A 25583-nucleotide genomic window follows, 5' to 3' on the forward strand; every position below is an offset into this window, starting at 1 on the left:
GGCGCCGGCGCCCCCTGGCGGACGCGACGAGCGCGACAGGAGGAGGGGCGTGACTGAAAGGGGAGGCGCGGGGGAAACTGAGGCACGGGCGGGATGGCGGGGAAACTGAGGCACCGGGATGGGGAAACGGAGACCGGTGGGGGAAACCGAGGCACCGGGAATAGGAAACACACGGTGATCGGTCAGACACGGCGGGCAGCATCCCCCCTGCGGCAGCGAGCGCAACACAAAACCACGGACACCGAGTCATGCCGGGCGTGTATAAAACTCCAGAACAAGAGCGGGGTGGTGACAGCGGCCACTGGCCAGGCTGGGGACACCCCGTGGTCACGGCACCCTCTGTCCCCCCTGCCGGGGTGCCGGGGTCCTGGGGGTCAGGGGTGCCGGGGGTTCGGGGTGCCGGGGTCCTGGGGGTCCGGCCATGGCGGGCTCAGAGCAGGGTGATCTCGCTGGGCGGCAGCGTCAGCCTCTTCTCCCGGGCGCCCAGCAGCCTCTCCATGTGCGCGGCCACCACGCGGCACAGCTCCAGGCCCTGCAGAGGGACACGCCGACGGGCAGTGGCCGTGCCACCGCTGTGACAGCCCCAGCAGGGTCCCCCCGATGTGTCCCCAAGTGTCCCCGACCTGCTCCAGCTGCAGCTGGGTGATGCCCTGGGCCAGGAGGTCTCCCAGGGTGATCTCCACGTAGGGAGAGCTGGAGCCGGCCGTGGGGCGCTGCGTGCGCGTGGACTGGATCTCACTCAGCGGGAACTTGGCGATCAGCTCCTGGGAGGGGGACAGGGGGGTGGCCCCTAAGGGTGACAGGGGAACCCACCCCCCTCAGGGAACCACAGACCCCAGTTTGGACAGGGCTTGGAGCAAACTGGTCTAGTGGAGGGTGTCCCTGGCAGCAGGTGGAACTGGATGAGCGTTAAGGTTTGTTCCAGCCCGAGCAGTTCCATGATTCCACGTGTCCCACACCTACGTGGGTCTCCTTGCTGAGGAAGTTGAGGCCGTTCTGGTTGACGGCCAGGATGCAGGGCGAAACGATGGCGTTGTTGCTGCAGCTCTGGATGTAGAAGAAGGACGAGCCAAACATGGGGTAGGCGCTCAGCAGCCCTGCGGGGCAGAGGACGGGCTCTCAGTGCCCACTGCCAGCCCCATCTGCCCAGTCCCCAGGAGCATCCGAGGGGAAAAATGGGTGTCCCAATGGGGCCTGGCAGCAGCCTGTCATGTCCTGCCAATCCATCCTGCATGTGCAACACCCCAGGCTCTGTGCCTGTCCTAGCAGCATCCCATCCCCATCATCATCACCCTCCAGGCAGCATCGCACCCCCAGCAGGACCACATCCCCAGCAGCATTACATCCTCCCGCTGTGGATGTCACCTCCCTGTCCCCTCACCCAGGAACTGTGCCCTGGCCTGGTGGGCGCTGAGTGCCTGTGCCTGCTGCACGTGCTGGGTCACCATCTGCAGCCAGGACTGCGGCTTCAGCAGGCGGAAGAGCTGCGGGGGGACGTAGTCCTGCATCTCCCGCCTGTGGGGAGCCCGAGGTCAGGGCCAGCGCTGGCCAGCGGGTCCCCAGTCCCACGGGACGCGTGTTTCCCCCCCTCCAGGTGCCCTGTCCCCTGCCGTACGCCGTGGGCAGGTGGTGGCGGTCCTTGGCTCGGTGCTGGAGGGCGGCCAGCTTGGCCACGTGCGGGAAGTGCTGCTCTCCCGGCCTCGCCGGCGGCAGGACGGTGAACAGCCCCTTGAGGTAGTCAGGGAGCACCTGGGAGGGGGACAGAGCACAGGGACACGGCTTGGGGACAGGGCACGCTCTGAGGGGGACAGGGAGGTGGCCCTGGGGGAGGCTGAGGGGGTGGCCCGACCTGGTTGTAGTGGACGGTGACGTAGAGCTCGTTGTCGAACTTGAGGGGCTGGCTCCAGACCACGCGGCGGCACCAGAAGGTGTAGCTGGTGTCCCGGAGCTCCGTCTCGGCAGCCACGTCCAGGACGTATTCCCGGCGGGTCAGCGGCCTCACGCTCTGCCCTGTGCCACCCCACAGTCTGAGGATGGCCACCACACCACCCGCGTGGCTTGTCCTGTCCCGAATGTCCCACCCCTGCCAGCTCCTCACCTCTCTCGGTCACCACAAAGAGGATGTATTCCTCCAGAGCCTCTGGATTCTGCAGCCCCATCTCACAGCACAGCTCCTCGATCACATCCAGAGCCACCTGAGCACAGGGACAGGAGGCTGGGACACTGCCACGTCCCCCTGCTGTGCTCGGGCCACCAACTTGCCCTGCACTGAGGCTCATCCTGGTGATGATCCGCTTTTCCCAGAGGATGAAGTCCCACAGCAGGGACAGCCAAAGGGTGCAGCCCCCCACACCCAGCCCCTCTGGGTGCCCACAGCTGAGGTGTCACCATGATCTTGGGGTGCACTGAGCCTCCTGTCCCCTCTGGCTCACCGAGCACGTCTTGATCTTGAGGTGCCTCTCGATGCCGCCGGGCAGGAGGAAGAGCTGGCGCTTGGCGCTGCGTCCAGCCTGCGTGGGAGGACACGTTGGGGTGCAGGGGGGCCTTCACACAGCAAGAACCCACAGGACACCCCAAATCCTGCAGCTGTCCCTAAGGAACCATCCCATTGGGCTCATCCTGTCTCTTGCCCATCCTGTCCACCTGAACCATCATGCCCCTACTCCATGTCCACAGAGCTCCATCCCCACTGGCGACCCCTGAAGGCTCAGGGTACCCCCAAAGTGGTGAAGAGCAGACCCTAAGAAGGGCTGTGCTCCTTTGGGAAGATCCCCAAAAAGGATCAGCTCCATTCCAGGGTGGTGTCTGAGGGAGATCCCAAGTCCACAGGGAGAACCTGACCCCATGTGGGTACCCAGAACTTCTGGGGGGGTTCTCAAGCTGACACCAGCCCTGCTCCACCCCACGGGCACCCACGAGTCCCATGCCTCACCACCATGGCCTTGAGCTCCATGCTGCTGGGGAAGAGGCTGCGGCCACCAAACTGCAGGGTTTTCCTCAGGTTCTGCTCGCAGGCTTTGGCGATGCCTGGCAGAGCAGGGACCGGGATGAAGGATGGGGCTGAGCTGCACGCTGGCTCTGTTAGAGCTCCTCCTGAGCTCTGTGACACCTTTCCCACAGTGTCCCCAGCACCCTGGGGTGTGTGCCAGCCCCTACCGTGGAAAGGCAGCTCCGGGTGCCTGCTGGCATCCTGCAGGAAGGCCACGAGGAAGGGCCGGAGCACCTCAGAGCATCTGTAGTAGGCGGCGAGGATGTAGAGCAGCCTCCAGCCCCTCTGGCAGCTGTCCCTGTGGGAACAGCCAGGGCTGATCCCCTGAGCAGGGTGAGGGTGCTCACGGTGGCACCATCACCCTGGGGAGCAGCACAGGATGAGGTCCCCAGGTGTCCCCCCAGGCTGGAGCAGCTGGGCCTGGCCAGGGTACAAGTGTCCCAGTGCCAGCCTCTGGGTGTAGGGACTCACGGCTTGGAGCTGGTGTTGTTGGTGATCTGCTTGATGATCTGGCAGTACACCTCATCCCGCAGGACCTCGTGCTCTGCACACAGCTGGGGACAGGCACAGCTGCCACCTCTCTGCCACCCCCTGCCCAGGCCACCCCCAGGACTCAGCGCCCCAGTGATGATTTACCTTGAGGATGGTGCAGACGACGTCCAGCTCTGTGTGCCCCCGCAGGGGGTGGTCACCCATGAACTTCATCACGGCTGGGGACAACAAAGCCACACGTGACACAGGTCAGCATGTCCCTTCCCCAGGGACGTGCTCTCCTGGGTGGGCACATCCTGGGCACATGGAGCAGTGGGACCAGAACTAAACTCCCCTAGGACACCTCTTCTGCCCATCCCAGTCCAGCCCCACCCTTCTCCAAGGACAGGGCTGGGGATGGCTGAGGGACAGGGGGACAGGACACTCGTGCCCCTGCCTACCTTGGAAAGCCTCAGCAGCCAGTTTGTTGAGGCCACCATCCACAAACTCAATGAGTGACTCCTGAATGGGAATCTGGAGCGGGGGGAGAGGGCCAGCTCTGGGACCCTGCTGGGACCTCAAAGGGACCAGCAGGTGACAGCAGGACAAGGGCACCCCAGAACCCCACTTCCCCACACCTTGGTGAACGTCAGCATCTCCAGCACACTTGGCACCTTCATCCCACGGGAGTCCCTGGCAGAGGGACAAGGCAGGACGTGGGCACAGGTGTCCCCACCATGTCATGCCCCGTCCCAACACTGACACTCACGTGGTCCCACGTCGCGCTGCGCGGAAATGCCGCTGGGCAAAGGCCAGCATGGGACAGGCCCCGGTGACATCCCTGAGCTGCTCGTCACCATCTCCCTCCTCCTCAAAGCTGGCACTGGCTGGGGACACCTGCGGAGCAGGGGCAGTGGGCACCGGGCAGGGCCAGCACCGGGGACAGCCCCGGGCCAGGACCCACCTCGGTTTTGCGGTCCAGCTCCTGGGCAGCAGCAGTGGAGGCCACGGCCACGGCCACGGCCGCCGACGCCGCCACTTTGCCCTGCTTGTCCCTGGGCTCCTCCTTCCTCTCCGCAGGCAGGTGCACGAAGTCGGGCGCCGCCACGGGCTGCACGTACTCGGCAGGGAAGAGCCCTGACCTGCCGTGGATGGCCCCAAACTTCCACCCTGTGCCAGACAGATGGTGGGGATGGCAGAGGGCTGGCAGCCGTGGGGTCACCCCTGACATTCTCTGCCTGCTCACTCCCATCTCTGCACCCCCAGAGCTTTTCAGGGATCTGGCCATGGGTTTTGGCTGGAAGCAGCTGCAGTTGGCGTCACTCAAGGGAAAGGTGCAGAACAGGGGCCACAAAGCCTGTCACCCGAGGGACGTGGGTGGCACCAGGGTGGGACCTGCAGGGGAGCATCTCCCTGCATCACGTCAGTGCCAAAAAGACCCCAAACCATCCTGCTGAGAGGTGACAGAGGCAGGACCCTGCCCCATGCCCCAGACCCACGAGGGGCCCCAGACACAGCTCAGGGACACACACAGGGACAGTGTGGCACCCACCAAAATCCTGAGTGCCTGTCTTCAGCTCCTCCAGGTACATCACCTTCTTGCGCACCACGCAGCCATAGTAGTGGTCTGCAGGGACACCATGGGGACACCATGGGGACATGGGGTGTCACAGGATGCAAGGCAAGCACACAGCCACCTCCAGGGCAGGGCAAGCCAGCAGCCTGCTGCCCCTGTGTCCCCCATCAAAGGCATTTTGGCATGGGGGGCTTTGGGGGTCCCTCACCTCTCTCAGGGTGCTCCAGTGACTGCAGGTGGATGATGTCCCCTTTGTGGAAGCTGAGCTGGCCCCTGTCCTCGGGGCTGTAGTTCCTCACGGCCACCACATACTGGGAGTCCTGGGCACAGGGGGTCTGGCACAGCCCGTGCACGTAGGGACACCCACACCCCACCCAGCACAGGCACTTCAAGCACCCACAGCCTCAGGACCACTCCCCCAAATCCATCCACGGTCCCATTCACAGGATGCCCTCCTCTGCCCACCCCAACCTCCCAAACACGGACACACGGGCAGGGTCTGACCCCCAGGACAAACCCACCCTGGCCCCGGGGCACCCCCCACCTTCCTGAGCTCTGTGATGAAGTGGTCGACCATGACCTTGACCTGGGGGGCTTTGGGGGAGAAGAGGATGAGCTTCTCTCCACGCAGGTTGAACTCCAGCATGTTCCTGGATGGGGTGGTCACGAAGAGCACGTCGGGGTAGCTGGGGCAGGGCGAGGGGAGGCTGAAACACCCAGCACCTGTGGCACCCACAGCACCCACCCCACCCTGGCCACCCCTACCTGTAGGCTCGCAGCACCCGCAGCTGCTCCCCGGGGACGTTGGTGCCCTTCACCACCCGCAGCAGCTTGATGCCAGCGTGGGACACGGCCAGGATCTGCACACCCGTCCCCACGCTGCCCTGGGGGCCAGGCCAGCACCTCAGCCAGGGGCACGGGGACACGATGCCCCCCCTGCTGACCCTGCTGGCCCCTCACCGTGGCAGGGAAGAGGCGGGAGAAGTACACCTCGCAGCCATCCCGGGCCGCGGCAATGATCTCCCTCTTGACACTCTCGGTGGCCACGGGGCTGAAGGAGTCCAGCTTGTTCTCCGCTGTGGGGAGAGGGAAATATCTCCTGTGAGCATCCTCTGCCTGGAGAGGGTGTGGACAGAGTTCCCAGTGGAAGCAGGGATGCTCATCCCTTCCCATGCCTGGCAGGACTGTGCTGCAGGGACAGATGTGTGTCCTGAGACCTGACACAACCTGTGATGTTGTGGAGCACTAAATTACAGGGGGGTCATTGCTTTTGGAGGCAAAACTACCCAGGGTTAGGCAGAGCCAGTCCTGGCTTGGAGATAGAGACCCAGGAGATGAGGACAGGCACAAGAGTGGCTGGGTGTGAGCCCCCAGGCAGGGAGCAGCAGGACACAGGGTTACCAAAGAGGGATTTCAGGCGGAGCCGCTCCTCGTGGCTGATCCGGATGCAGGTGTCAGACAGCACATCACTGAAGATCTGGGAAAGGGGGTGAGGAGCAGTGGGCTCATGTGGGGAGGAGCAAAAATCCCCCCATCCCCAGCTTGCAACAGCCCCAGCTCCTCCACGGCAGGATGGCCACAGTGGGATGAGTAAATCATCACCCCCCTGGGGAGTGCCCCATGCCCAGGGGACCCCGGGGGGCTGCGGGGCCAGCTCGGTGCCTCACCTGCCGGAAGATGAGGTCCAGCAGCAGTGGGTTGTTGATGTTGTCCTTGGGGTAGAAAACCTGCCAGGAGAGAGGCCAGGGCTTGGTGTAAAGCCCTTATCCCAGCAGGACCTTGGCACCAACCTGTGCCCAGGTGTCCCCATAATCTGCACCTCCTTCCGGATGAATATTTTCCAGGGCACGTTGTGGTAGGTGTAGAAGTCCTCGCTGCAGCTGCGGTGCAGCTGGGTCTGGACCTGCTGCGCCTCGGACGGGAGCTCCCGGGAGACAAAGACTGCAAAGGGACAGGAAGCCTTGCAATCCCAGGGGGAACCACCAACAGCTGCCTCCACCTGGGGAAACTGAGGCACAGGGAGCAGCTCTCTGCCCGAGCCGGACACAGCAGTTATCTCACCAGGCATCAGCCGTGCCACTGGGAGGGCCAAGTGCCTCACTCCACCGTGGTCCCCAGTGCCACAGCTCTGCCCAGCAATACCTGGGGGCTGCGTGGCTGCAGGACGTCCTGTGGGTGCTCGCGGCTGGTACCTGGCACTTGGCACCGGCTTCACGGCAGCCACCACCTCCTTGGGCCCCTGCGAGGCACAGAGGGGCTGTGGGCAGTGCCAGTGACACGCCAGCCTCGTCAGGGGGACACGGGGGCGGCCACAGCCCTACCACAGCCGATGGCACCCGGGCTGCTGAGAGCTGCTCCTTCAGGATCTGCATGGCTTCCTCATGGGGGTCCAGCTTCTTCCCAAAGAGCTTGCTGAGACAAAATCCCACAGCAGCTGAACCCAAACTCCAGCTGCACCCCAGCATTCCCTGGACCTGACACCACCTGCAGCCCCATCACTTGGGGCACCCTGCATGGCTTCCTCATGGGGGTCCAGCTTCTTCCCAAAGAGCTTGCTGCTGAGACAGAATCCCACAGCAGCTGAACCCCAGCACCAGCTGCACCCCAGCATTCCCTGCACCCTGGCATTCCCTACACCCCGGCATTCCCTGCACCCTGGCATTCTCTAAACCCCAGCATTCCCTGCACCCCATCATTCTGTACACCCCAGCATTCCCTACACCCCGGCATTCCCTGCACCCTGGCATTCCCTGCACCCCAGCATTCCCTGCACCTGACACCACCTGCAGCCCCATCACTTAGGGCACTCCATCATTCCCTGCACCCTGGCATTCTCTGAACCCCAGCATTCCCTACACCCCAGAATTCCCTACACCCTGGCATTCCCTGCACCCCATCATTCCCTGCACCCTAGCATTCTCTGAACCCCATCTTTCTCTACACCCCGGCATTCCCTGCATCCTGGCATTCCCTGCACCCCATCCTTCTGTACACCCCGGCACTCCCTGCACCCCGGCCCCAGGACCAGCACAGGCAGCGGCAGGCGGGAGAAGCCCCGGGCGTGGCGGGGCCCCGGTGTGCACCTGTGGGGCTGGGAGCTGCGCGGGGCGGGCTGGCACTGCCGGATGATGTTGCGGATGTCGTGCGTGGGCCGCGGGAAGTGCTCCGAGTTCAGCCGGGAATGCCGCACGGGCTCTCCCGGCCACCGCCGGCCCGCGGCTGCTGCGGAGCCAAGGACACGGCTCAGGGGCCCTGGCTCGGTGCCACGAGCCCCCGAGGCCACCCCCATGCACCAGGACCCCTTACCTGCTTTCTGTGAGTAGGGTCGGGGCTGGGGGACGTGGGCTGGCGTCCCCTCTGTCGCTCTGCCCTGCAAGGGACACGATGCTGTCAACACCTGGCACCTCCAGCTGCCCCCATGCCCAGGGGCTGCCCCAGAGAGGTGCCCTGAAGCAGAGAAGGGGCCTGACCCCTCCCGGCCCCGTGCACTGACCGAGGCTCCGGGTGGCTGGTTGGCATCTGCCCGGCGCTGTGGGGACGGGTCTGGCTCTGCGCCTGTGGCAGCAAAGAGGAGAGCTCAGTCACACCTGTGGGGCTCCGGGTGCAGGGATGTTCCCCACACCAGGGAAACTGAGGCACAGGGCTGGCTGGGGGTTTGGGAGGGCTGGAGGCACTCACCCCTCTGCTGATGCATCTCTGCAGCCACGGGAGGTTTGCTCTGGGTGGCATCAGTGCCACTGTTCCCCCCTCCCACGCCACCTCCTCCCTTCAGCCTCTGTGACAGGATGGATGGCTTCTCCAGCTCCTGGGGGACAGGTGTCAGGGCACAGTGGCCAAGCCACCCGCCCCCCAAAATGCCTCGGGCAGGGGGACACCCCTCTCACCCCATTGCCGTAGGAGAGCACGGGGTCAAAGAGACTGTCCAGGTACCGGTCCAGACCCTTCTGGCTGCGTGGCTCCCCGAATTCCCCATCTGTGAGGGGACAAGGCAAGGACCACTGGCATGGCAGGGCTTTGTCACAGCGCTGGGGGACAGGAGCTGGGGGGAACAATGCCCTACCATGGGGGTGGTACGCCTCCATGGAGGGCAGCGTGGGGGCTTTCACAGCTGGGGGAGGAGGCACTTCATCCAAATCAAATCCGTGTCCCAGCACCCTGCAGAGAGCGAGGATGCACTCATCAAGCACCCGCTGGGTGCCAGGTTTCCCATCAGGAGCCCACCCAGCCCTGGCACCCCTCCAGCCCGGTGCCAGGGCTCCCCCACCAGCCCCACAGTGGGGCACCATCCCTGCCCGGGTACCTACGGCCGGCTGTCCCTGCTGTGGCTCTCGGTGCCATCCCATGCGATGAGGAAGCAGGATTTCTGCCTGGGGAAGCCCCGCAGCAGCTCCAGGTCTGAGACAAGGTCCAGGACGTAGTCGTGTCCAGCCAGCTCAGCCCACTGGGCACCCGCCTTCATAGCCACAGACCAGCCACGCCAGCCCTCTGCCAGCCCTCTGCCAACAGCCAGACACTGGGGATGGGCATGGGCTCCACAGGGACACCCTGCCCATGAGCTGGGCATTCAGGTCCCACATCCTGGGGACACCCAAGGCAGCCCCAGGTGACAGTGTGACCCACAGGGTGGGCGAGTGCCAAGCCAGCATGTACCTGAGCTTCAGGACATCCCCTGCCAGCTCCTCGCCTGTGCTCCAGGAGTGGATGGGGCAGGAGAATTGGTCACCTGGGGAGGGAAGCACAATGAGCAGGTGCCACCAATGCCCCCTCCCTGCCCGTGAGGGCGACCACCCTGGTGCCAGCCCTCGCCAGCGCCGCGCCCTCGCACCGTTGAAGCAGTGCAGGTCCAGGGCCATGCTGGCCTGCTGCCGGTTCGCCGTCCACTCCAGCAGCGACGGGGGGAAGGCGCGGGCGGCCGCGGCGCCCAGCTGCGAGCGGGCCATGGCGTGCATCAGCTTGCGCTGGCACACCGGCTTGTAGCCGGCGAAGGCGTAGTCTGACACGAACCTGAGGGGAAGGGAGGGTCCTGTGTGCCAGGCTGGGACCACAGAGGTGTGGACACAGCTCTCTTCACAGAGGGCAGCAGGCACAGCTTCCCCAAGGATTTTTTGTGGGGAAGGCAGAGAAAGCTCAGAGAAGAAGAGAAAACAATTCTCATCTCTGTTCATTTTTTGTGGGGAAGGCAGAGAAAGCTCAGAGAAGAAGAGAAAATAATTCTTATCTCTGTTCACTGCTCCTGCCGTTTGGCACATGTGGAATGTGTTATACAGGTTATTTACCCAGAGTTACTTGTTAATTTGACACTGGTGAGGGTTGTTTTGATCCAATTGGATCCACATGTGTTGTGACTGTCTGGAGACACTCACAGGTTTTTCTCTAGTATTCTTTAGTATAGAATCTCTTTAGTATAGTTTTAGTTTTGATTCCTTGACCAATTGGATCCACATGTGTTGTGACTCTCTGGAGACACAGGTTTTTCTTTAGTATTCTTTAGTATAGAATCTCTTTAGTATAGTTTTAGTATAGCATTAGTGGAATATAGTATGGCTTAATAAAGCATTTGTTCAGCTTTCTGAATCATTGGAGTCAGAGCACATTATTCCCCAGCTGGAGGATTGCCTGTTTCTACTGTACAGAGGGATTAAGAGCATCCCTGGAGGGATCTCTGGGCACATGTGCCAGGCTGGCCCAAGGCATCTTGGAGGGATCTCAGAGCATCTCTAGTGGGACTTGGCAAGTATCCCTGGGTACGTGTGCCAGGCTGGCCCTGAGGAACCTAGAGGGACATGGGCACATATGCTAGCTTGGCCAGAGGGATCCTGAAGGGACCTCAGAGCATTCCCAACAGGACCTGGCCATGCGTGCCAGGCTGGCCCACGCAATCATGGAGGAACCAGCTGGGGTGTAGGCAGCAACCTCAGCTGCCAGGAGAGCCCTGAAAAGCCCCAGCAGTGCTCCCAGGCAGGAGCAGCAGTGTGTTCCCGAGGGTGCCAGCCGTGCCCATTCCCCACCCCAGAGCCCGTGCCCAGCTCACTTGAGCAGGTACTTGTCGAAGGCGGCGGACGGGGGGAAGGCGCTGAGGCAGGTGGCCAGCAGCAGCCAGCCCCTCTCCTCGTTGTTGACGTTGGTGTTCCTCCACACCTGGTTGGCAGCTTGTGCCAGGAGCTCGTCCCGCAGCCCCGGCACCGACAGCCCCTTCTGCACGATGTAGTTGCCAAAGAGGGTCTCCTGCTGGCCACCCAGCCCCGGGTCCCCCATGAACCGCAGGATCTGCCACAGGGACAGCCAGGTCCTCCCTCTGGCCCCACCACAGAGCAGGGGACTGCGGTGATGGACCCCGTGCCATCCCACCTACCAGCTGGAAGAGGCTGAGAGCCTCGTGGCACAGCTCCTCATCCAGCCGGGTGAGGGGGGCTTTCAGCGGGGCCGTCAGCATCCCAAATGCTGGTTCCTGCGGTGACACCCGCACCCATGGCTACCTGGGGACAGCCTCAGGCCACGAGGGGCTGGCCCCGCGGTGCTGAGCATGGTGTTGGAGCTTGTGGGGCTGCCAAAGGGCTGGGGTGAAGGATGGGGCCAGCAGCGTCCTGGGAGTGGGGCAGGGAGGGGCTCAGGCTGTGCTGGCAGCACCAGAGATGGGTGGTGAGGCACCGGCACAGGTTGCCCAGAGAAGCTGTGGCTGCCCCATCCTTGGAAAAGTTCAACGCCAGGTTGGACAGGGCTTGCAGCCACCTGGTCTGGTGGAAGGTGTCCCTGCCCATGGCAGGGAGTGGAACTGGATGGTCTTTAATTCCCACCCAACCCAAACCATTCTGTAGTTCCATGGCAACACCTCGGCAAGGCTGAGAGCCTTATCCAGCCCCGGTGCTGTCATTCAGGATGCCGGGGACTGGGAAACGCGGGGCAAAAATAGGGATGAGGAGGAGGAATGGGGCAAAGTGACGGTGGGTGGGGCCGGGGTCCCGGGAGCAAAGCGACCTGGTCTCCCGCCCCAGCGTTCCGGATCCGCCCCGCGCCGGGCGTCCAGGAGGGCTCAGCGGGTCTCTCTCCGATAACCTCAGCAGGGTCCCCCCGGCCTCTGGAGACGACAGGAACCCACGGGGAGGGAGGGAGGTGGCAGCCAGCTCCCCACAGCACCACAGCCACCCCGGATCCAGCCTCTCTTGCTACCCGTGGTGTCCCCGGGGTGGGAGCCGGGGCAGAGCCCGGTGGGACAGCGCGGGGAGCCACCACGGGGACCCTGAACCTCACTGCTCCACCACGACCGGGGCGCCAGGGACTCCCCAAAAAGCTGTCTGTCTGCCCGCCGGGAAAAGCTCCCCGCTGCCCACCTTACCTGGAAGTGGCCCCGCACGTACTTGGCCATGGGGTAGTCGTTGATGTCGAGCGGGAGGGTGAGCTGGGGGTCGGGCTGCAGCGCCGGCGGCGGCACCAGCACCACGCAGCCGGCATTCACCTCCCGAGCGGCTGCGGCACACGGGAAGCTACGGCACGGCCGTCGTGGGGGGAACAAGGGGCTGGGAGCGACGGCGGTGAGGGACCCTCTCACCTGCAGCGGCCTCCAGCAGCCCCATCAGCTCAGCCGGGATCTCCAGGTGGGTGACATCCACCACCTCCCTCCGCGTCAGCTCCTGCCGCCGCAGCACAGGGATGTGCCCGCTTGCCGTGCTGGTCCCTGCCCCAGCAGGCACGGGTGCCGCGGCCAGGAGCACAGGGACGGGCAGGGATGAGGGCGTAGCGACACGGGCTGCACATGCATCACACGTGTGCTCGCACAGCTTTACCTGCTTCATCCTCTCCTTCTCCTCCTCGGCCCGCCGGCGAGCATCCTCCTTCCTCTGCAAGCAGAGCAGCAGTGCTGAGTCCCACCGGAGGAAGGGAGACCCTGAGGCATCACAGCACTCTGGGCTGCCATTGCCCCCTCCCCAACATCAGCAGGGTTTTCACCCCAAAAAGGCACTGCCCATACCCAGTGGGGCATGGAGGAGATTGGCAGGGTGGCACGTGTTGGGGCTCACAACCTGGGGATGCCACTGTGTCCTCTCCAGACTGAACATGCAGCAGGGTGCCAGCAGGTCCCCTGGAACCCCCTGGGATGTGACAGGCCCCTCCTCACCTTGAGGTACCTCCGGCGGTTCACGTAGATGTGCACCAGCGACCTGAACTTGATGAGCGTGTGCCGCATGCGCCGGTACCGCTGCCTGCAGGAGGGCACCCGTCACCCTCTGCCACCCGCCCGTGCCCGCCCGCCGCCCCCAGGGACCCCCACCTGGCCAGGTATCCCCGCGCCCGGCTCTGCAGGAGGACGATCTTGCGGCGGAGGGAGCGGAAGCGCCGCTTGATGAAGAAGGTGCGAGCGTAGCGCTGGAGCGTGAGCGCGGCCAGGTGATGGGCACGGCATCGCTTGCTCTCCAGCGCCTGGTACAGCTGCTCCTTCAGGAAGAGCTGGGAGCAGGGGTGAGGCCCTGAGCTCCCCGCCGTGGTCACCACCCCCACGGCGTCACCGGAGCCAAGCCCCCTCTAGGGACAGTACCTTGGTGACACCGACGTAGTACATGCTGGGGTTAACGGGGCAGAGGCTCCTCAGCATCTCCACACAGTTGGCTCCGTTGGGAATGACATTGGACCACATGTCAACGAGGCAGCGGTACCTGGTGAGCCCATGACACTGTCACCACACAGGACCCCGCTGGGACACCAGCACAGACCCTCCCTGTGGTGACAAATGCTGCGCCTGGAGATGCAGCTTCTCCCAGAGCTGTGCGTTAACACGAGGCATTCCCAGCTCCCACTGTGGGGGAACCCCAGCCCAAACGCTGCCCCCAAAACAGCCACAAACTCTGTGGTGTCGCCTGGCTGGGATGGCAGTGCCCAGCCCCCGGGCACCTGTCGATGAAGACGAGGAAGGGGATGCGGATGGGGTAGCCCTCCTTGCGGATGCGGATGGTCTCCAGGATCCCCGAGTACCGCAGCTGGCTCCTGACCACGTCGGCCTCAAAGAGCCCCGGCTCCTGGGGTGGGGATGGGGAGAAGCATCAACAACTGCATGGGCAAACCCAAAAGTACCTACCGTGTGCCCACCTACTCCCAGTGCCATCGGGGCAGGTAGCAGAGGCACCAGCAGCAGCAGGAGAGCCCCGGCTCTCACCTTCTTGTTGTTGGGTTTGATGCAGCGCACAAAGAAGGGGTTGCACCTGTGACAGAGAGACCCTGTCAGCCACAGGGAACAGGGGACAAAGCCAGCCCAGGCACCTCGGGCTCAGGTCCAGCTCCCAACAGCCCAGAGGACGGCCTGGCTGCCCACCCTGCTCACACTGACCTCTCCATCCTCTCCACGAGCTCCAGGAGTGACTGCTGGAACCGTGCAGCCACAGTAGGAGCCTTGTAGCGCCGTGTCCTGGTGCTGCTCCTCCTGATGAGGCTCCTCTGCCGGGCCATCACCTGGGCGTGCCCGAAGAAGAGGTTGGCCACCACCTTGGGGACACAGGAAGGGTTAGAGAGGACGAAGGTGGCTGGGATGGTGCAGCTCTCCCACTTTTCCTTCTCAGCCCAGCCGCTCCTTTTGTGCCCAGCCCTAATTGTGGCAGGATTGCCTGGACAGGGATGGGGATGAGGATATGGATAATACAGAGCACAGGAGCAGCCCATGTGCCTGTTTGTGCCAAATGCTTGAGGGGTCAAGCCCAGAGGGTCCCATGGGTGGAGCCAGAGGCATCCCCTGCTTCTGCTCCCCCTGGGCTTCACTGGCCATGGGGACATGCTTGGGGACATGGAAAGGGATGTGTGGAAGGGGGCTATTGATGCCCAGTGTCACTGCAGAGCCAGTGCCAGGCCCTACCTTGGTCCTGCTGCTGATGAACAGGTCCAGCACATCCTGACGGACCTGGTCATAGTTTTTATCCAAAAACTTGTGAACCTGGCAAATGGCAACACCTCATGGTGAGCAGCCTGGCAGGATGACAGGGGGAGGCAAGGAGCTCCAGGACCCCAGCCAGACCCCCAGGGATGCACTTCCCTCCTTGGTGCAGGATCAACCTCCTCTTTAACCTGCCTTAACGTCCCAATGTCACACACCTGGTAGGTCACCTTCCCTGCATAGTGCTTGATGGTGAACTCGGGCAGTGGCATCTTCGGCTTCGTGTAGAGCGGGTTTGTCCCGTGGTGGTAGTGACACTTCTGGAGGAATGTGTGGTCGGTGGCCTGGGAAGGGACACAGGAGTGACACACAGCTCAGGCAGTTCAGCAGGAGCTAGATGATCTCCAAAGTCCTTTCCAACCCAAGCCATTCTGTGACTCCATGATGTTTCTATGATTCTTTGGGCTTATCCAGCCTGGAGGAACCTGGGGGATTTCCCAGGTTGTCCAGCACAGCCCAGGAGAAGAGCAGCCCTGGTCCATGGTGATTCCCCAGCCACAGTGGCCTCCCAGTGCTGGCAGCAATCATCACCAGGCTGCCCTTCACCTGGGGGAAGCAGCTCTGGTCATCCAGGATCCGGAGGATGCCGTAGGGTTTTTGGGAGATGAGGTCAATGCAGGGCTGGTTGTCACTGAAGGGGATCTCCTTCCACTCGATCTGCTCCCGGATATATTCCTCCTGCAGGGTGGGCACCGGGTCAGCCCAGTGCCCCCAGCCCCACAGCAGAGCCCAGCACTGCCCAGCAGCCCCACCTGCTCCTCCTGGAACACAATCCTGTTGAAGAAGAACTGCAGATACTCGTTGGCGTAGTTGATGCACAGCTGCTCGAAGCTGTTGAAGTTGAGGTCCTGCAAGGAGGAAGATCCATGGAGCCAGGGAGGATGGAGCTGGGATTGAGCCGGGATGGAGGAGGGATGAATCCTGCTCACCTCGAAGCCGTAGATGTCCAGGATGGCGATGGACAGGGCCTCCTGCCGCGGGTACACCAGCTTGTTGATGCGGTCCGTGAGCCAGCCGAAGAGCAGGGAGTAGAGGGTCTTGGCAATGGCATCCCTGGGAAGGGGAGAGGTGAGCAGAGTGCTGGAGCTCTGGAAAGCACCAGTGTTCTCCACTGCCACAGCCAGCACCCACCACAGCATCGGTTTTAATCACCACAGTTTAACCCACACTGGGGGACCTGCTCATCCCCTTTTGCAGCTGGCATTTCACTTCCCACACCATCTGTGGCATTTCACTTCCCACACCACCCAATGGGCAGGCTGCACAGTGGCTGCATCTGCATTTCAGACCCCCCACACCCTCCTGCAGTGCAGCCCCCCTTTCCCTCTACCTGGCATCCACGGCGCTTTCAACAGTCAGAGGGGTAAAAATCTTCTCCCGCTGCGTTTCCTGGTTGGGAAATGGCGTGATGGGGTTGCAGCAACATCAGCCCAGGGTGGTCCCCAGGGGCCAGAGACACCTCCCAGGATGTGCCCCCTGCACTCACCGTCACCTTGAAGGTGATGGCTTTCTGCAGCCCCTCAGGGGACACCTGCAGCAGCTCGGCCACCGTGCGGATCTCCGTGGCACTGACCACCGTGGCCACCTCCTGGCAGTCGGTCTGCAGGACACAGAGATGCCGTGGCATCAGTGCCATGGCATCAGTGATCCCCCCTTTGCCACATCCCAAACCACGCCCCGGGAGCACAGCTTGGCTCCCCGTGGGCTACCTCGTATTTCTCAAAGTAGACGTTGCCCAGGTGGAGGACGGAGGAGAGGATGCGGAAGATGCTGTTCTGCTCATCCACGCTGAAGTTCAGCACCTCCATGGTGTTGAGCAGCCGGCGGAAATCCTCAGCGTCATCCTTGCCCGGGATCTCACAGTTCCCACCCTGGCACAACACCCTCAGTCCATCAGTGGGTCCCAGGGGGGTCAGCACCCAGCGTGAGGGGTCAGCACCCAGCACAGGGGTGTCACCCTGCCCTGAGCGTCTTTCTCATCCACACATTGAGGACTCAAGAGCCCATCAGCATGCTGAGGTTAGACAGCTCCCCCAAAAATCAGGCCTGGGGGGCCGGGGAGGGGCACAGTACCTGGTTCAGGTAGTAGTAGGTCTCGGCGCCCTGCAGGCAGTACCGCTGCCGCTGCTGGGACGGCAGCCCTGCCAGCATCTCGTAGAAGATGTGGTAGTTGCGCTCGCTCTTGGCCTGGAGAGCAGAGGACAGGGCTGGGGAGGGGGTGGCAGAGGGGGCAGAGCGGGGGGCAGAGCCCAGGACCCCCTCACCACGCACCTGGAAGACCACGCGGGACTTCTCCAGCAGGTACTGCGAGGTTATGGCACCGCAGATCAAGCCGCTGCAGGGGGACAGTGGGCACCCGGCTGGCAACCTCGGTGTGGGCAGGGACTGTGGCCCCCCAGCACACCCAGCCGTGCCCCAACGCCCCCCAACATCAGTGCTGCTCCCCAGATGCCCCCACCAGGGATGCGTGGGCAGGGAGAGGTGTCTGCACCTGGCTGTGATGTCAGGCACCCCCTGTCAGGATCAGTGGGGCCAAGAGAGGATGGGATGGGATATGAGGACAGGGATGGGGACTGGGAATGGGAAAGGTGCCAGCCAGGTCACAGCATCCCTGCGCTTACCCCAGGGACAGCCACCTGTCCTCAGGTGCCATCACCTTTCCAACACCAGGTTTATCCCAAAAACATCCCTATGTGTCCTCCCAGAGCCAAGGGACAAGGCTTGGGCTGGGCACCCCTGGGGCAGCAGGGGGCATGGGGTGGGAGCAGCCACTCACAGGTTACTCAGCATTACTTACTCCTCCAGGAAGATTTCCACAAATTTCCCAAACCTGCTGGAATTGTCATTCCTCACGGTTTTGGCGTTGCCGAAGGATTCCAGCAAAGGGGTCGCCTCCAGGATCTGTAGTGGGGATGGGGAGAGCTGGGGGGGTGAACCTGGGCACCCGACACACCACGGGGCATCTCCCAGGCTAGGGCCCCCCCTGTGATACCCTGCCACCCTACGCTCCACGCACACACCCGTGGGTGCCCGAATTTGAGGTGTGCACCACAGCCAGGTTAAATGAGGATGTGAGAGAGCACAAAGGCTCCATCTCTGCACATGCACTGATTTCCTGCTGTCCCTCCCGCCTTTCCCCCGCAGCTGGGGTGCCATGGCCAAGGTGCCACCATGGTTCTCTGTCCCCCTGACCCATCCCAGCCCACATGTCCCCTCGGTACCTCAATCTGCCATGGTCCAGGTGGAAGCATTGGACAAGGAGAGAGCAGCAGAGGCGTGAGGAGGGATGGAACAGAGGGATGGAGGTGGGAGAAGATGATGGGGACATGGGGACTCAGGGATGTCCCCAGGGCAGCACCCTACCTGTGGGGCAGCACTGCGTTTCTGGCTGACAGCTGCCAGGTAGCTCAGGATCAGCTTGGTGGCTTCGGTCTTCCCTGAGCCACTCTCTCCACTGAAACACAGAGCAGGGGCTTGGCTGGGCCATCACCAGGCAAGGGGTGCCCACCCCAAACCCCTCCAGCAGCCCATCCCCGGGGCCAAGGCAGGCTGGTGGCCAGCCCAGCAATGAGGGTGGTGTTAACCAGGGGCTGTGCCTGGGGACAGCCCTGTCCCACCTGATGACGATACACTGGTTGTGTTTGGCATCCATCACTTTGGAGTAGGCGACGTTTGCGATGGCAAAGAGGTGCCTGGGGTGGGGAGAAGCAGGGGGGGTGTGGTGCCATGCTGGACCAGCACAGGGACCCCCAAAGTGCCCCGAGCTTCCCCTTGCACAGACGCAGCCACTCCAGCACCCCGTGACCCAGGGTTCCCCCGGCTCTGCTGCGGGATCTGAGTGCGGGGGATGGAGGGTGGCAGTGACCCCGTCCCCTCAGGGCGTTTGGGGCCAGCCTGGTACTCACGGTGGGTTTTCACCCAGGGCTCTGCCCTCGTACTGCTGCACCTGCTCCTTGCCGTAGATGTTGTAGAGCCGGTACGGGTTCACCGACACCAGGATGCTGCCGATGTAGGTCTGCCAGAGAGAGGGTGTGGGGCTGCGAGCTGGCACCCCAAAGACCCCACCCCGCACTCACTGGGGGATGCTGTGTCCCCCTGGGCTTACGTAGATGAGCTGGCGCTCGAACCGCGTGCGGATGTTGCTCAGCACTGCAGCCTCCTGCAGGTCCCTGCCGCGGTGCAGAGGCTGAGTTAGGGGGTGGCAGAGGGACAGAGGAGGTGGCAGAGGGACTCTGCCGTGCCCAGAGTGCCCTCAGCATCTCCAGGCCCGGGAGGCTGAAGCAGAGCCCGTGTTGGGATGAGATGGGGTGGGACAGCAGGGTCAGGGGTGTGGGGCTGGGGGTGCAGCCCCGTTGTCCCCCACAGAGCTGAGTCACAGGACAGGGGACAGGGACACTCACTCCAGCTGGGTCATGTCCTCCAGCCCGTCCTCCTCCTGTGGCTCCTGGTACCGCACGATGGGCAGGCTGCACAGCGACTGCATCTGCAAGGAGCAACCACCCCATCATGGCAGGGATGTGCCAGCACCCTCAGGTGTCCCACCCAGCCACCACACCACCCCAAAACACCGTCTGTGACCCCAAACCAGGGGACACGCAGCCAGCATTGCAACCCCAAGAAAACACCCCACAGCCCCAAAACCAGTCCCCCGGGAGGAGCATGGTGTGTCAGGTGAGAACAGCAGTGCTGGAACACAGAAACATGAGGCCACCAGGGCCACCTTGGGGCTGGTCCCAGGAAAACCTGCTCCTGGGAATCCCGCTCACCGCGGCTCCCTGGGCTCACCGTGGGCAGCACCTTCAGGGCAGGTGGTGGCAGGGGGCTGCGGCTGCTCCCCCCGGCCACGTGCGGGGGTGACACAGGACAGGTGTCACACGGGAGCCTGCGCTGGCGCCCGGCCGGGGGGTGGGCAGGAAAGCGGACACCCCGCCGGGTCACCGTGCCACCCGCACCTGTCCCCGGGATCGGGTCTCTGCATTTCCATACGCCAGAATCAAGTGTCCCCCGAGGGGCCGCTCGCGGGGGGACACACAACCGCTGGTGGTCCCCTCTTCCAGCCTGCACCCTGCCAGCACCCAGACACCCACTACAGCTATTGACACCCACTACAGCCATTCCTCCCCACCCCGGGCACCGCAAACCCCCTGCACCGGTGCTGTCGTGCCTGGTGAGCCATCAGGCGCCTCAACTCCCCACCCTGCCCCGGTTCCGCCAGCTGCCAGCCCACCCCCGGCTCCATCCCCCGAGGGGGCTCCCGGCGGGGGTTACCTTGCTGCGCCAGGGCTGCTTGCTGCCCAGGTACCCGTCTGCCCAGGGGTGCCTGTCCCTCCAGCCGCCCGCCGGCGGGCGCTGGCACAGGTACCGGGCGATATCGGCTCCCCACTGGCCTGCCCACCGCCGGCCGCGCTGCGTGGGCTGCTGGGGGACCCCTTGCTCGGCCGTCCAGGCGTCGGGCATCTCCCGCACCCGCACGACGTGCTGCGTGGACCAGTGCTGCTTGTACATGCGGGACGCGCGGCGGAAGGAGCCCAGCCTCTGCACCTGCGGCGTCACCACCGCGTAGCGCCCCGCGCCCTCCTCCCCGGCCCCCGCGCCCTCCGTGGGCTCCGCCGGCCCCGGGGAGCGAGCGCCGCGCCGGGGCACGCCCGGAGAGCCGGGGGCTCGCCCGTGGGGAGGGGGGAAAGCGGCGCGGCGGGGCGGCGAGGGGCTGCGGCTGCCCCGCGGGCTGGACGGGAGGATGGGGCGCCCGAGCTCGGGCCAGCCCCGGCGCCCCGGGGGTGGGCTCGGAGAGCGGCGGGTGCTCCCGTCCCGCCGGGATGGGCGCCGGGGCGTGGGGGGCGAGCGGGTGGAGGGAAGGCGGCTGGGTGGGGAGGGCGAGGGGGCTTTGCTGGGGGCTATGCTCTTTACGAGCAGCGAAGCCAGGGACTGCGCCACGGAGCGCCCCTTGGAGAGGCTGCGGCCCCCCGCTTCAGCAGACGGCCTCGGGGGTGGGGAGTGCGGGGCCATCCCGGCTAGGGGCTGTCCGATGCGCTGGATGAAACTTTTGGGGGTGCCGGGAGCGGGGCTGGGCGGAGGGGGCACCCCCGCGGGACCCCTGCCCTGCCAGGGGGGCAGCTCCTCAGCCCAGGGGGGGCCGCGGCGGCGGCTGCCGGGGCGGGACGATGGCGCCAGGAAGGGGCTCCTCTGCAGGGGCTTCACCGCCTTGGTGGGGGGCTCGGGAAGCCGGGGCCAGGCCTGGGGGAGCGGCAGCCCGGGGGGGCTGCTGCGGCGCGATGACAGCGCTCCCCTCGCCGCGGGGCCCCCCGGGCGCCTCGCCCCCGGCCCCGGGGAGCGGGGAGCGGGCGGTGGCGGGGCGGGGGGCTCGGGGCCGAAGCGCCGGAGGCTGGCACCGAGGGAGGGGGAGCGCCGCGGCCCCTCGCCCCGAGCGCTGCCGGGGCGCGGGCGGACGGGCGGCGGCGAGGAGGAGCGCCCGGGGTTGGCGAAGGGGTTACGGAGCGACGGGCGGCGAGCAGCCCCCGGCTCCCGGGGAGGGGGCTGCCCCCAGGGCCCCCCCGGTGGGGAGGAGTCCCGGCCCCCCAAACCGGCGCTCTCCATCCCCGCCAGCCTGCGGCTGGAGCGCCTGTAGGAGAGCTGGGGGGTGCGGGACCCCCGAAACCCCGCGGCAGCTCGCGGCGGGCGGCTGGCAGGAATGGAGAGGGATCGCTGCAGGAACTGGCCCAGAGGGCTCCCGCACGCCCGCGCTGCCGAAACCGGGCGTGCCGGGGATGCCGCGGGGCCGGGGGCTGCCGGGGGCGGCGGCGGCTCGTACTCGTCGTAGTCGTCCTCGTCACGGGCCGCGGGAAGGTGGGGGGACGGCGGCAGGGGGACGTCCAGGCGGTCCCTGCCGAAAAGCTTGACCTGGGGTCGGGGGAAGAGCCTGAATTTCCTGTTGAGGGAGAGCTTGGAGGAGAGCGTCTCCCGCATGCCCCGGAGCGAGGAGGCGCTCAGCATGGAAAAGGGATACTCCTTCTCTTCTTCCTCCTCTTCTTCCCACTCCTCGGGCTCCTCTCCCTCCGCGATCTCCTCCAGGCCCAGGGCGTAGGGGTTGCAGGAGGATTGGGCGTGCGGCGCCCACCCACCCTCGCTGTACTGGATGCGATGCTCGGGGTACTCGCCCCCAGGGTAGCCCCCGGCAAAGGGCTCCCCAAAGTCCTCGTAGGGGTCCCCCCTGTAGCCGAAGGGCCCTGCTGCCTCCTCACCGTACTCTGGGTCACTGCTGTACGGGTCGTAGAGGCTGAGGGGAGACCCACCACCATATTGTCCCTCATCCTCGAGCTCTGAGTCACCATAGGGGTGCCCTGGCTGCTCACCATCCTCCCAAAACCCCCCGTAGTAGTCATACTCCTCCTCTGTCTCATAGCCGGGGTAGTCAGAGTAGGGGGCCGGCACCGCGTCCTCAAATCCATACCCTGCTGGGTAGGCTGGGCTCTGCATGTAGCCTTCCTCCTCCTCGGAGTAGTTGTGCTGGGGGCCGTAGGCCCCATCCTCCTCCCCGCTGTAGCCATGCCACGGGCCGTAGGCTCCATCCTCCTCGGCGTAGCCGTGCTGAGCGCCGTAGGCTCCATCTTCCTCCTTGGGCTGGCTGCGCCAGGGCCCGTGGGCTCCATCCTCCTTCCTGCCGTAGCCTCGCCGGGAGCCATAGCCTCCATCCTCCTTGCCGTAGCCCCGCCGGCGGCCGTAGGCTCCGTCCTCCTCCTCGGCCCAGCCGTAGCGCGGTGCCGGTGCCGGCGGCTTGGCGGCCGCGCGCCGGAGGCTCCGCCGGGACGGCCGCCTGGCCATGCTGCCCTGCCGCGGAGTGCCGGGCGCCGGCAGCCCGACACCGCCAGGGATCCGCTTCATGTTGGCCCGGTGCCTGAGGATCTCGTCTTCCGCGGGGAACGGCAGCTTCTTGGCACCGATGCGGGACAGCCAGGCCGCGTCAGTGGCCCGGCCGCCCCCCACCAGCCGCCCGCGCCGGGACAGCACCTTCCTGGCCAGCCAGCCCGTGGCAGCGGCCGCCTTGCTCAGCACCTGCGCCCGCGGCTTGAATTTCCTTTCCGGGCGCCGGCGGAAGAGCAGCGAGCCGTGCTCAGGGTCCTGCCCGCCGTGCCGCAGCAGCAGGAAGGACGGCCTCGATGGCGACTCCTTCTTGGCCTCCTCCTTGGCCTCCTCCTTCCTCTTCTTGCCCACCTGCTTGAAGCGCATCATCAGGTTGGAGGTGGACTTGAGCACTGCCTTGTTCTTCTTTTTCTTCCTCTTCTTGGTGCTGTGCTTGTGCAGGCCCCAGAAGAAGCGGGATGTGTTCTTGAACTGGCCCTTCTTGGGCCGGCGCAGCCCCAGGTTCTTGAAGCCCAGGAAGAGCTTCGAGGTGCTGCGGAGGCTCCGCTTTGCCCGGGCCTTCGGAGGCGCTGCCGCCTCCTCCTCGGCTGGGCCGGCTTCCACAGAATCTTTGGGCTGGCCCTTGGCCTCTGCACCCTTGGCCCCTTTCTTCTTCTTGTCGGTTGTCAGCCCCATCATCAGCTTGGAGGTGCCCTTCGTGTTCTTCTTGGCTGTTGCAGCATTGCTCTCGCCCTCCTCTTCCTCCGTCTCCTTCTTCCCACGGCCCAGTTTCTTTGCCACTCCTGCCTTGGGCAACCCCTTCTTCCCCTTCCCCTTCTTGGGCTCCTCTGCGACCACCTCCTCCTCATCTTTCTCCTTTTCCTCCTTTTCCACCTCCTTTTCCTCTTCCTTTTCCTCCTTTTCCTCCTTTTCTTCCTTTTCCTCCTCCACCACCTCCGTCTCCTCGCTCTCCTCTGCCTTCAGCAGCTCCGCATCCGAGGCATCCTCCGACTCGTTGGGATCCTCCTTCTTGCCCTTCTTGCCATCCTTCCCTTTCCCTTTGCCCGCCTTCCCTTTGGGCTCCCCCTTCTTGCCGGCCATGCTGGCAGCGGCGGGCGCTCATGCTCCGGCCCCGGCGGGGCGCTGCGAGGCGATGCCCTGCTCGGGCAGGATGCTGCTCCCGGCTCGGGGCCCCGGCTGGCTGTTTACCTGTGCCCGGCTGTGGCGAGGCACATGCCGGTGCGCGGCTCCCCCGGGCGCCGGTGGCTGCCCGCTTGGCATGGCGCTGCGGCGGCGGGAGCCGGTCCGGGGCAGCCCGGCGGAGCTGCTCCTGCCTCCGGCGCACCCCGAGCCGGCAGCGCCGTGCCGTGCCTGCGATCCGGCTGTAACCCAACCGCCAGGCTCGCGGCGGCATGAATAATGTAAGGGATGCACCACGCCGGCCCCGAGAGTTTTCCGAAGGAGCAGGGAAAGGCTCCTTGCTGTTGGGAGCATCCCTCCAGGGCAGCGTTACCCCAAAACGGGACCCTCCCCGCGCCTCGGGGCTTCCTCTGCCCCTCCCTGAGGAATCAGCCTCTTCCTCCAGGCAGCACGGAGTCGGATGGAGCCCTGGGATGCCAGAAGCCAAACGGCGGCACAAGAGAGAGGTGACAATTCTGCAGAGCCCAAGGCAGCAGCAGGAACACACACCCAAGGGAGGAACCCAACACCAGACCAAACTCCACAGCCCTGCTGGAAGCACTGGGGAGCCCAGAGCCTGCAGGGCACTCCTCATGCCATGCCAGGTGTCAGGTGTGGGCAGGGTGCCACACGTGCCCACACACAGCTGGCGAGGGGGGTTGCATGTGCCGCACGTGTGGCCCGTGGCAGTGCCAGCAGTGTGCTTGCACACACACGTGCCCGGGAGCGCGGTGACCACATCAAATGTTAATGCCAGGCCTGGATTCCTGCAGCTCATCAAAGTTTAAGCAGCAGCAGTGGGAACTCGCTGTCCCACATGGATCACCTGCAGGAGCAGTGGGGCTGCTGTGGGCAGGGGCAGCTGCACCCCCTTACAGGGATGTGTCTGGGGGGGAGACAGAAGCATCCAGCTGTGCAGCAGCTGGCAGAACCAAAGAACCAGCAGCAGTTGCTGGACTGAACCCATTGGTCTCCCCCAGGATCAGAAGAGCCCAAGGCTGGCACCTCCTGGCACTGTGTTGTCCCCAGCCTTGTCCCTCCGTGCCACATCTACAGTGGAGCACTATCCACTGTGATCCCATGGCTTTGCCTGCTCCCTGCATGAATTTCTGGGATGGACACATCCTGCTCTGCACAGATGGAGGCAGCTCTGGAGTGCAGGGTGGGCAGAGGGGCACCTGGCAGGCATCAGGAGAGGGTCTGTGACAGGAACACAGGACCAGCAGGAGCCTACTGGCACTGTCACAGGTCTGCCATGGCCACTGAGCCATGTGGGGCTGACAGAGCCTGCCCTGCCAGGGGCACACACAGCACCACCCACCCCTCCTCCTGGCATGGGCACCACGGTGTGGCAGGGAACCACCTCGGGCAGGGACGCAGCCCTTCCCTCTCTGCTGGCAGACAGCAAAGGGGCACGAGCCTGGTAAAAGCTGCTAGAGGTCACCCCCTGCATCCCACCACTCGTGCAGTCCTTGCCACCACCCCACTGCCCTCCATGGTCCCTACCTCTGTCCCCACGGCAGGGTGGCCCTGGCAGTGCTCTCAGTGCCCTGGCACAGCTCCCATGCTGCTGCCATGGCTGTGCCCGTGGTGCCTCCCTGCCCATGACAAGGGCTCTC

General features: G+C 64.7%; 1 protein-coding gene across 1 annotated transcript; it reads right to left on the bottom strand.

Moving 5' to 3' along the window:
* Window positions 1–83: 83 nt before the first annotated feature.
* Window positions 84–23886, bottom strand: MYO15A (myosin XVA). The gene is made up of 65 exons (XM_039731850.1): window positions 23764–23886; window positions 20218–23730; window positions 19350–19432; window positions 19055–19118; window positions 18855–18964; window positions 18567–18641; window positions 18313–18403; window positions 18171–18176; window positions 17747–17850; window positions 17221–17284; window positions 17023–17136; window positions 16659–16820; window positions 16436–16549; window positions 16280–16338; window positions 15879–16002; window positions 15702–15797; window positions 15496–15627; window positions 15108–15233; window positions 14872–14949; window positions 14353–14507; window positions 14182–14227; window positions 13920–14044; window positions 13567–13684; window positions 13303–13478; window positions 13150–13234; window positions 12818–12871; window positions 12583–12664; window positions 12370–12500; window positions 11389–11484; window positions 11068–11303; window positions 9862–10040; window positions 9687–9759; window positions 9341–9532; window positions 9097–9191; window positions 8921–9009; window positions 8715–8841; window positions 8530–8591; window positions 8343–8406; window positions 8120–8258; window positions 7358–7448; window positions 7179–7275; window positions 6856–6977; window positions 6704–6763; window positions 6438–6513; window positions 5997–6112; window positions 5802–5920; window positions 5581–5722; window positions 5245–5356; window positions 5013–5087; window positions 4425–4630; window positions 4230–4357; window positions 4099–4153; window positions 3922–3994; window positions 3626–3699; window positions 3461–3543; window positions 3157–3287; window positions 2933–3027; window positions 2433–2510; window positions 2099–2195; window positions 1850–2010; window positions 1616–1749; window positions 1382–1515; window positions 964–1097; window positions 624–764; window positions 84–532 (listed from the first exon to the last, which is right to left on the bottom strand). Exons 1-65 carry the CDS (start codon window positions 23884–23886, stop codon window positions 431–433), a joined length of 10398 nt encoding a protein of 3465 aa, XP_039587784.1. The 3' UTR covers window positions 84–430.
* Window positions 23887–25583: the final 1697 nt, after the last annotated feature.

The sequence above is a fragment of the Passer montanus genome, unplaced genomic scaffold, assembly GCF_014805655.1.
Source record: "Passer montanus isolate IOZ18808 unplaced genomic scaffold, ASM1480565v1 scaffold8, whole genome shotgun sequence".
Classification (NCBI taxonomy): domain Eukaryota; kingdom Metazoa; phylum Chordata; class Aves; order Passeriformes; family Passeridae; genus Passer; species Passer montanus.